At 42.6% G+C, this 11,505-nt stretch overlaps 1 protein-coding gene across 1 annotated transcript; it reads left to right on the forward strand.

Moving 5' to 3' along the window:
- Positions 1 to 1,024: 1,024 nt before the first annotated feature.
- On the forward strand, positions 1,025 to 8,204 carry lypc (ly6 domain containing, pigment cell). The gene is made up of 3 exons (XM_077006071.1): positions 1,025 to 1,318; positions 2,460 to 2,582; positions 6,425 to 8,204. Exons 1-3 carry the CDS (start codon positions 1,264 to 1,266, stop codon positions 6,619 to 6,621), a joined length of 375 nt encoding a protein of 124 aa, XP_076862186.1. The 5' UTR covers positions 1,025 to 1,263; the 3' UTR covers positions 6,622 to 8,204.
- The last annotated feature ends 3,301 nt before the right edge of the window (positions 8,205 to 11,505 follow it).

Genomic DNA, 11,505 nt, shown 5'->3' on the forward strand with positions numbered 1-11,505 from the left:
ATTTCTCGTGCCGAAAAAAAATCTAGTTTATTTACCTCTGATCCATATCTATGATTCAATGAGTTACTAGTTCGCTCTGGTGCCAACCACTGGTGAATGATCGATCGCGATATAATACTTTATTTGTGTCCATTTTACGGTCACCCACCGTCAACAATTTACGTTCGCCACCCCCTCCAGGTTCAAATCTCACTCCAAGTGATCTTGAAAAGTTGGCAACCATGCAGTAGCAAACCATGACCATTAAACCTGCCCCCCTTGTTGTTTCCTCTCCTAATTATCGGCAATAAAGAAAAAAATTGAGACAACGGTACAATAAAATCTGTACTAGATAACTTCTTAAGCAAAACAAGGTTCCAAACAAAATAAGGTTCAAAGCTTCGTGTTCCTCGGAAGCGGAATATGTAAACAACGCGCACGAGATCATCAAAGGAATGAATCGAAACTAGCTAGCAGTGATACGCTAATGACAGCTAGCGTCGCCACAGCGGGTGGAAATTATCATACAGTTAAGCCCACCCACTAAGAGCGAAGATATGATTGGTTAATTTTGCTGTCATTTGAAACTGATATTGCACTGAATTTAAACTGCCAGGCCCTCTGTAAATGAACAGCGGGACCACCAATCGCCAATATTCTGCGGAGGCATCACAGTGCTGATAGAGGGAGACACAGGCTCACAGGCTTCCACTTAACCCTTCACCTTCCAACACAGATTGAACAGACACGGTTGAATAATTTATTTGCTTATATTTTTGTAATTGTTTAGATGTCGATTGTCAAACTGTAAGTAGATAAAATAAAATTGTATAAATTGTATTATATATATTTATGTTTTAAGAATATTTTTAGGCCCTCTGAGAGGGCGTAGAGGGCCCTGACGGTTCCCCACTGCAACCATGTAATATCAATATTTCCCTGATATTCTATTAATACATGTACTCCTGTAACGTCCCCAGTTTAAATAGATTAGATTAGACGCATTAGATCCAAATGCTAACTAACAATAGTGAATGGAGGAGACGTCCCAGTCTAAGCAGCATGAAAGCTCTACATTCATTTACATCTTCCCACACATCTTCGAATCAGCTTTGGAGCAGCAGAGTGTTCTAAGAGTGTTAAGACAGTGAGTTAGCAGCAGAAGACCGTCAACTTGGAGAGTGATATAAATTTGAACAATTTTCAGGAAAAAGAAATACTAGAAACAAATTAAAACTGAGCTGCAAATGAAATCTGTGGGGAAAGCAGAGCTGAACTCTCATCATGGTCATGTCCAGAGGACTGCACTCCCTCCTGCTCTGCTCTCTGCCTTTAGCAGGTAGGACGATTGGGGAACTGGGCAAAGCAGATATCTTCAGCCAGCATTGCCTTGCCTGACATACACATATCCAGGGCTGTGTTTTCTCGGCTCCAGAGAAGACCAGCCAAGAACTAAATGTAAACGAATACAGTGCTTTAGTTTATATTCATTACTGTCTCATCTACTGAAAGCTTAATGTAGTGGTTACTATGGATAAGAATGTGTATTGAGTGAAGAGTGCTTGTGAATTGTACATGAAGTTGTTATTAGAGGTTAATTTTTGCTCAGAGGTGACTCAAATAATCCTAGATTAATCCTAGATATTTTTGAGGTATAGAGATAGCTACATGCAAACAAATTGAGACCAAGAGTCTCAATTTTCTGAGGAAAAATACAAGTTTTTATTTTAAAGACAACTCACAGATATACAATAGTTTGAGTAAAAAAATCAGATGTCTGCCTATTGGTCATTTGAGTTTACCATTTGCAAAGTCATATGGACACAGACCAGTCTAAGTCTTGAGGGGAGGAGACTGCTCCTTTACAATGGTCCTTTGTTATGTTGCAAATGAATAGGACAAACTGTGCACCCATAAATCAATTTTTTTCAGACATGTCTCTCTGGAAATTTCACTAACCAGTTTAGTGTGCATTTCTATCACCTCTTGTTTGTCATAACATCATAATATCAAGTTTGGCTCATATTTACATCGGATATTTTATAGTAAGCTTCTTGATAAATTGCAATTATTATCATTTAAATAAGCTGTCCAGTTACACTTCCACTGATGAGGGAATGTATTTGCACTACATTAACAGAATATAATATATGATTTGTTTTACATGACAAATAACATGGGACAGTGTTGCCCTTTCTCTTTTGACTCCAGTTGATGTCTAGGTCACATAATTTAGATATCATTTGGAACTCATGACTGTTGTAAACTCATGACTGTTGTATATTCTGTTCTACCTGATTTAGATGTTATGTGGAACTCGTGGTTGCTGGGAGCAAGGCTTGTTTGACCCAACTCCACAAACCTCATGACTGCTGGAATGGAGACTCTTTAAACAGTGGCTAAAGAAACAAGATGTGTTCATCGATGACTTTTCCCATGAAATGCTTTTATTTAAGGACTGTGTCTCTCCTCTCTTTCAGTGATGTCTCTGACATGTTATAAGTGTGAGTTCCCGGCCATGTCCCCACTTGACTGTGTAATGCTTCCTCAAGACTGTTCACCAGGACAGCGATGTCTCTACATCACTGCCACAGTGTTGAGAGGTGAGAACATACACACACATACACACATTCTCTGTCACACACACACACACATAGTGCAGTGCAGGGATTGAGACACAGTGTTCTATAAACGTGCATCTGTGATTGTGGACAACCAGATACCAAATAGAGATGTCCACACTGGCTGTGGTTGAGGAGGTGTGGACACTGGCTGTGGTGTGAGGAGGTGTAGACACTGGCTGTGGTGTGAGGAGGTGTAGACACTGGCTGTGGTGTGAGGGGGCGTGGACACTGGCTGTGGTGTGAGGAGGTGTAGACACTGGCTGTGGTGTGAGGAGGCGTGGGCCCTGTGGCTGTGGTGGTGAGGAGGTGTGGACACTGGCTGTGGTGAGAGAGAGTGGGTTTGTGTGTGTGTATGTATAAGAGAGAGAAAAATAGGTAATTCTATTATAATAAGAATATATATAAAAATAGGTAATTCTATAATAATTCTTAAAGTTGTTATTGCCACAATTGTTATTGTTGTACAGCTAAACTGTCTTAACATTATGACAGCTATCACTAAAATATAGTAACCAACTGCAACATTTCATTCCAGTTCAGTGGTTCAGCTAGGCTGACAGATGTTATACCTGATGCTTTCAAAAATGTCAAGTGTATCCACAAAACTCAGCTAGTTCCATCAGTTCCCTGTTGTCTGTGTCGTCAGTCTAAGCCCTTATCTGACTGTTATTCAGTTTGTCCCCTCTCTGTAAGCAGTGTTTCCCAGCCCTGAAAATCTTAGTTGGTCATGTGTGGGGAAAATGCAAACATGTGCAGCTGATATGCTCTCTAGAACAACAGTCAATGTGTGCAGTTCACTCCCTGGCCACCAGAGGTCCTTCTCACTAAAATTCTAGGGTTACCATGGTTTCTCACACAGCTGGTCCCACTCAGCAACTAATTACTACGTATACCCTTCCTTGTTCAGAGTCACGTTGCAAGGTATTGCCATTCTTTAGTGCGTACATACCGAATCTTGATTTTTCTGAGCTTTGTGTAGTGATGAGCAAGTGAAGCTTCATGAAGTCAGGCTGCCATTGCAAATAAGTTGTTCTTAATGATTTGGCTCGTTAAATAAAGGTAAAAAAATGAAGTACCGAGGCTTTCCTAACAATTGTGCCGAAAAAGACTCGAAGCTTCGAGGCTTCAGTAACAGTGACATCTGGTGGACAACTGAAGCCATTATAACCTCTAAAAATTATCACTGAAGCAATGGCACAGTTTCAATCCTATGACAGCAAAAGTTCAGAAAAGTCTGAGTGGTCATTCAAGTGTTTTGTTCATTCATACCAAATAATGATTATAATGTCATCACAATAAATTATAAATTGTAATAACTTGTGGCGTCCCCCAAGGATCAATTCTTGGGCTGTTACTGTTCAACCTATATATGCTTCTGTTACCACATATCATTAACAAACATGGTATTAGTTATCATCAATATGCAGATGACACTCAACTTTACATTTCTCTAGAACCTAAAGCCCTAAAATCACTCCTCACTGTTTGACTGCATAGATGATATACAGACATGGATGTCTGACAATTTTCTGCAATTAAATAAAGAGAAGACAGAGGTTCTTGTTCTTGGTAGTGATTCACAAAGGAATTAATCCAGACTTATTTAAATCAAATGAATCTGAATGCCACACAATGTTTTAATGTGTTATTGAACCTGGGCGTCACCTTTGATAATGAGCTCAGCTTCAAATCACACATCATGACTACATGTAAGACAGCTTATTTTCACCGTCGATCATCGCTAAAGGTCCGAGATATGTTCTCTCCTGCTGACAGTGAAAAACTTGTCGATGCATTTATCACATCAAGGCTAGATTATTGTAACGCTGTTCTATATGCTCTTCCAAATAGCTCTAGTTCTCACCTACAGCGAGTTCACTATGCTGCTGCAAGGGTTCTGACCTGCAGGAGAAAGAGAGATCATATTACACCTGCACTCCACTCACTGCACTGGTTACCTGTCAGCTTTAGAATAGATTTTAAGGTTCTAGTGATGGTTTTTAAATGTCTTCATGGTCCTGCTCCTCTTTACCTCAGTGAAATGATGTTTAGATATGTTCCAGTCAGGTCTCTCAGGTCTTCAAAACAGTAATCTACTGGTGATTCCTAAAAGCTGATTAAAGATTGGTGAGGGTGCTTTAGCCACTATGGCCCAAAGCTCTGGAACTCTCTTCCTGAAGAGCTCAGAGGCATTTCATCCCTGCATAGCTTCAAGAAGAGTCTCAAAATCTTCCTGTTTAGATCTGCTTTTAGTTAAGAAATTCTAACTGTTACATCTTATTTACTTTATTACATTATGTTGTCTATTATTTTACAATTTGTCACTTTATTACATTATTTTATTGTTTTTGTTTCCTTTTTGTCTTTAATTTATTTTAATATTTTCTTTGTCTTCTTATCTTTGCTTAATGTTTCTTTTTTATTTATTCTGTAAAGCACTTTGAGTTGCATGCATGTATGAAAGGTGCTATACAAATAAAGATTATTTTTATGCAGATGCTCTCCCCCATACTCTAACACATTCCAGATTAACCCATCAAATAAATGCAAATTATATTAAGGGATAAGTGTGGGTTAATGGTGATGTGTAATGATGCATCTTATACAGCTGGTGTGGCACCAAACCACTCAAATCTCTCAAACCTGTCAAGCTGTCATTGGCTCAGAATGCATTGAAACGCAGTGAACCAATGAAAAGCTTTGAAACATTTTGAAGCATTGAAGCGCAAAGCAAAACAGTGATGACGTTTGAAGCTTCGAACATCATTGGTCACGTGACCCTGGTGTTTCGATACAAGCTCTGACACAGTGTTTCGAATCACTCCGTTTCAGGAAGAGTGACATATGCTGTGAGGCCTTTGTGTATGATCTCTCTCGACCTTTTGCTGACCTTGCTGTTGCCCTTGGATACCTTTGCTGTGGTTTGTGGATATCTGGATTTTTTACCTTTTGATTGTTGGTGAAATCACAATCTTGCTCTGCCCATCTGGTTATTACCATTAAATATAACCTGCAAATGGATCAGAGCCCCACCTATTATACCCAGAGCCTGCTTCATGTGTTCCTGTTACAGAGTCTTTTACAGACACTAGCTTGTCTGACCACACATCAGATCACCTAAAAAAAAACAAACAATCATTTTAATGTGTGCATCAGTTAATGTTTTGGAACAGACAAAGAGTCATCCTCTTGGTCAGGCAGGATGAGGGTGTAAAGGATGAAGTACAACATTACTTGAACAGCAATCTTTCCAGACCAGGGAGAAGGAGGGAGCATAAGTGAGAGAACATACCCACCTTATCTAGTATCTAGAAAGGCGCTATATAAGTTGAACATTCATCACATTACACAAGCTCTCATCCTCCTGAACCAGGGATGCTGAGAGAGTAACAGAGGGAAATGTTTACAGTTGTTTTACTGCTACATGGCTCTTGGTTTTGAGTAGTTGGGATCTGAACTCTTTTTCAACATACCTCATGCTTACAAGTTCTATGCCTGTCTCTCCTTTCTCGTATCTCCTTCCTGCTCATTGGCCTTCCGTCTGTGGTCACACCATCTGGGGTTCCCCACATTGCATTCGTATATTCATATCTGGTGTTTCATAGCGCACAGCTGTAGAGTACCGGAGCCTCACAAGCATTTCACCGTACAACTGGTGCTGAATTTCAGTGCACATGGCAAATAAACTAGAAACATTCTTAAATGTTTCTTGCCTCTCCTGTCATTGTACTTGTGTCCCTCTTCCCTGTCTATCTTTCTCACATTGTCTTTTCTGTCTTCTCTCTGCTGTCTCTTCTCATTTCTGTCTTCTCTCTCTATAGGTGTAGTTCTCCAGGACAAGAGCTGTGCAGCTCCGTCTCAATGTGAGCTGTCTGATGAACACACAGCAGGACCGTACCTCTCGTACACCAAGAAATGCTGTGACACAAATCTCTGCAATGCTGCAGATCTCTCCATTGCCACTTGTTGGAGAGGTTTGGTACTTGTCTTTGGCATGGTTGTTTTTTTCCTGTTCTGACTGAGGAGGAAGGCTGATTGTGGGGGGGTGAGGGGGTAAGTGCTAAAAGTAGTAAGGATAGTGTGCACTCACCAGTTAGCATGTAAGGATAGTGTGCGCTCACCAGTTATGAAAACTGCATGCTAAATTAATCATCCTCTTAAATGTGGAAAACTGAAACCACTTCTGCTGAATAAGGAGAGTACAACTGAATCTAAAAATCTGTTGCCACCTTCAAAAGTAAATCACACATAAGCAACACAGGGTTTTAAAACCTTAGACATAGCTAACAGTCTTGAATGATTAATATTTATGTCCCCAAAATTCCATATACCATCCAGAGTTCTAGGCTATGCAATATTATCATGGACCTACACAGCCAAAACTTTAACAATCCTTCAGGTTTTGTGAAAAACAAATGAATAACAATGGAGCAACAACAATTAAATGGCTTACTATATACAGAAATATAGAATTCCAGGATGTGAAGGGAATTTTGGCCCTATTCATCCCTTTCCAAAGGAGCGGAAGAGGCATGGTTGATGTTCATGGTTGACTGCCCCGGACAAGACACATGGTTTCCCAAACCTCAGACAGTATTGAGAAAGCATTTGGCAGTGAAAAAGGGCAGTTCTAATTATATTGGTGTCACAACCCCAACTGCCACCTGTAGCAATGTAGCTAGCCATGCTGTGTGATTTCATGAACATTTTGTTGGGTGAAGCAAGTAACTAGCTTCCTAGTAGAAATGGGTTGTGTTAGTTACATGTAAGATGTCAGTGACTTAAGATTCAATCTTATTTTTCATTTGTAATTGATAACTAAAATTTGTTTGGTTGCTTAGAGATATTAACTGTAGCTAGCCTGCTAACTTGCTTCTCAAAATTAATGTTAGCATATTCACCACTGAATTGAAAATAATTGCCATTTAGTCAGTCTAATCAATCTAGTCTAGTTACTTAACTTGTAAAACTATGATGCATGTATACAAAGTTGAGCACTGACCATTAACATCCACAAAGGAGAGCGGCGCGCGCGCACACACACACGCACACACACACGCACACACACAATGTGCACATGCCACAGAAATGTTCCTCTATATTTAGACATTTAATCCAAGTCTAATCATATATTGTGCAGCTGCATGTTTCTCCATTGCAATCTTCAGCAGATGCAGTCTCAGCAGCTTCAACTTGTGTTCATAACGTTTCAAATGGTTTCTGTGTGCACGAGTCATTATGAGTATCAGGAGCAGGAATCTCATCCTACTGAGGGGTGACTCCACAAAACCCAAGAATGACTCCATTATGTTAATTTCTAAATATTTTCTGAAAAATATCCCCAACAGCATAAAATCATTCATCTATTGCATTGAATGTACTTTCATATACACATTTTTCTGCAGTTTCCCTTGTTTACCCCTTTTACTTTCCATTTGATAAAAATAAACACACGTCAAACATGACGTCAGAACGACAAATTGTGGAAAACGGATTAAAGTATTTTCTCTATGGGGGACACAATGGTAGTGGTTATGGTTTTCACATTCTCATTGTAGCCCCCCCCAGGGTGCCTATGAATAAATAAAACACTCACTCCAACCTATGGTTAGACAATCACATTTATTGACAAACGCTTTTCCACCCTCGTCACTTTAATCGAAACAGGGACACACCCCGTCTGGAAATTTCATAGGAAAGGAGGTATCCTTTTTACACGCCCACACACCCCAAGGTAAGACACTCCAAATCTTAAAATCACACACATATAAGGCTCACTCCAAAAAAATTATCACACAGTGCACGCCAATCCCACACAACTACGCCCTCTAGAAAGAGGATTCTACGAGGGAAGATCCCCGCCTCAACCAAGGCACGTAGGGAGGAAACAGACAAAAACAAAAACAAACAAGACAACAAAAAAATGAACAAGCCAGTAGTCCACCGTCCTGCCGGACCACCCGCTAACCCACTGGCTTGTTCTACTGTCTAGAACCCCTGAGCAGCCCTGATCATGCTACACTATGTCAGCTAAAATCTCATTAAGTTTATTTAAGAATATGTTGTTAAAATACCCAAAACAAGAACAGCAGGTGGCAGTTACGCACTCCATGCGCACATCTAATAAAACAATACAACAAAACACAATTTACAATTCATCAAAATACACATCCAGCCCAAAAGAAATTACATACAAATCTGCAAAAAAACATACCATCCGTTCCGATGCGATGTCATCTGCAGCTGTCCAGACGCCGATACACCTTAAACCCCTAGCCGTCGTACCCGACGTCGAGCCTTCGTGCACTCCAACCACCCGATGCAGCCACTACTCCGCGTTCCTTAGCATGCACACGATACTGCAGTATAAACCCATAGCATAGTGCAGCATATTCTTAAAAGTGACCACTTTTCCTACCTCACAACGCTGACAGTTCCATGTGCTCCTACCATCGCATTCGGAAGGACCCCTAGCTGCCCCATTACTGCCAACCTAAATCCTATATAGCCGAGGCGCATGCGCACAACGTTACTCCTCCTGTCACCCCGGCTACAATCTACCCCCGGCAAAACAAATCGGCGACCCGACGATTCCAACTAAACCTCCCTCACTAATCTGCACCTTCCCCAGCACTACTCCCTCCATCTCCCCTAACCGATCTAGGCAGATGGTGGGGATTGGAATGATGTCCTGCCATGGACCTAGTGGACGTCCTCCTTGGTACAACCCCCGGTATGAAGTCTACCTCCACCTGTACGGGAGCTGGAGAGGGAGGATCTGAAACTTCAGACTCATCCCCAAACACAAGAGCTTCCGACTCCACCTCTGGATTGGAATGATGTCCTGCCGTGGACCTAGTGGACTTCCTCACTGGTACCACTCCCGGTACAAAGTCTACCCCTACCTGTACAGGAGCTGGAGAGGGAGGATCTGGAACTTCAGACTCACCCTCACACATAAGAACTTCCGACTCCCCATCTGAAGTCTCACCCTCAGAATCGGAATCAACCGCTTCATCTCGCCCCTCGGGTTCGATTTCACCCTGTTGCCCCCAAACCTCCGGGATTTCTCTTAACTCTGTCCGATGAACATGTCGAACGGGTCCTTGAGTATAAGCTGGAAGGACTGAATAGACCGTACCCTGGCTCTTGACCACTCGATATACACAAGGGTCCCAATGGTCCTGTATCTTGGCTCGCCCCTTTGCATGGTTCCGCAGATACACCAACTGACCTTCCTTGAGTCCTTGATCGTTCACCTGCTCATTGTGCCTCCGATTACGCTTGGCTGCCTGTTGTTCTATTCTTTGCCTCACATGCTCGTATGCCACCCCTAAACTGGCCTGGTGATCTCGAACCCAATCGGTGACTGATTCAATCTCCCCCCCATCACTCCCCAGCAGAAAATCCACTGGAAGCCGAGGTTCACACCCAAACATCAAATAATAGGGGGCCATTCCGGTAGTCTGATGAGGCGTGGTATTATAAGCATAGGTTAACTGAGATAGATGGTGTGGCCAGTGTCTCTTCTCGGCAGGCGGCAAGGTACGAAGAAGATCGTGCAACGTACGATTGAACCTCTCACACTGGCCGTTACCTTGAGGCCGGTAGGGGGTGGTCCTGCTCTTGTGTATACCATAGATCTTACAAAGTTGCTGGATTAATGAACTTTCAAAATTCCTACCTTGATCAGAATGGATGCGACACGGAGGGCCAAAACGATGGAACCACTGCTGCACTAAGACCTGGGCCACGGTGCTGGCCTTCTGATTTCTGGTAGGTATGGCCTGGGAATACTTAGAAAAAACATCTGTGAGTACCAGCACATTCTCCCGCCCATCACTAGCTGGCTCCAACACAGTAAAATCAATAGCTAGAATCTCATGAGGGCGGGAGGCCTGTAGCAGGCCCTGATAAGCTCGTACCTTTGGCTGTACAGCCTTCCCCAAAACACATCTCTCACACCGTTGGCACCACTGTTCAACTTCTCGGGCCATTCCTGGCCAAAAACAACGGCGTCTAAGTAACTGAAAGGTACGATCAATACCCTGATGCCCGTGGTTGTTATGAACATTGTGGAGAACTTCCTCCCGCAAACACACTGGTACCACCAGCTGGTAAATTTCCTTACTGCCCCCTGGCGGATACAACTTGCGCCACAACGCACCTTCTTTCTCTACCAAGCGCTCCCGCTGCCGCAATAGCTCCCTACTCTCAGGTAGCAACTTTGCCCTCTCCTCAGCTCCAGGCCAATGGTTACGCCGCAAAAATCTCAGTATCGGACTAATACTAGCATCCCCATCTTGCAAACAAGCAAGGTCTCCCACTGAACGACCTGGAAGAGCTAGAACCTCCTCACACCAAACCTCACCACTTCCAAGCCCATCTTCTAGATGTCTCCCCATCAAACCCTCTGGCAGCGCCGTACTTAAACAGCACTGTTCCACATACTGTTGGGAAAGGGCGTCGGCATTCCCATTCTTACGGCCAGGGCGATACTTCACCTCGAAGTTAAAGGAGGCCAATTGCGACACCCATCGCTGCTCCACAGCACCCAACTTGGCTGTCTGAATATAACATAATGGGTTGTTGTCCGTAAAGAGAGTAAAATGATTCCCAAGTAAATACTCCCTAAACTTCTCAGTGACCGCCCATTTAACTGCCAACAGCTCGAGTTTCATAGAGCTGTAATTGTCCATATTTCTCTCTGTGGGCTTCAAACTCCTACTCGCATAAGCGATAGGGCGAACCCTGCCCCCTTGTTCTTGGGACAATACAGCGCCCAACCCCCCAAAGCTGGCATCCACTTCAACAACAAAGGGCTTTCGGAAGTCTGCATACGCCAGAACTGGACTCTCCACAAGTTTACATTTCAGAGATTGGAAGGCCGACTTGCAAACTC

The sequence above is a fragment of the Brachyhypopomus gauderio genome, chromosome 5 (assembly GCF_052324685.1).
Source record: "Brachyhypopomus gauderio isolate BG-103 chromosome 5, BGAUD_0.2, whole genome shotgun sequence".
NCBI lineage: Eukaryota > Metazoa > Chordata > Actinopteri > Gymnotiformes > Hypopomidae > Brachyhypopomus > Brachyhypopomus gauderio.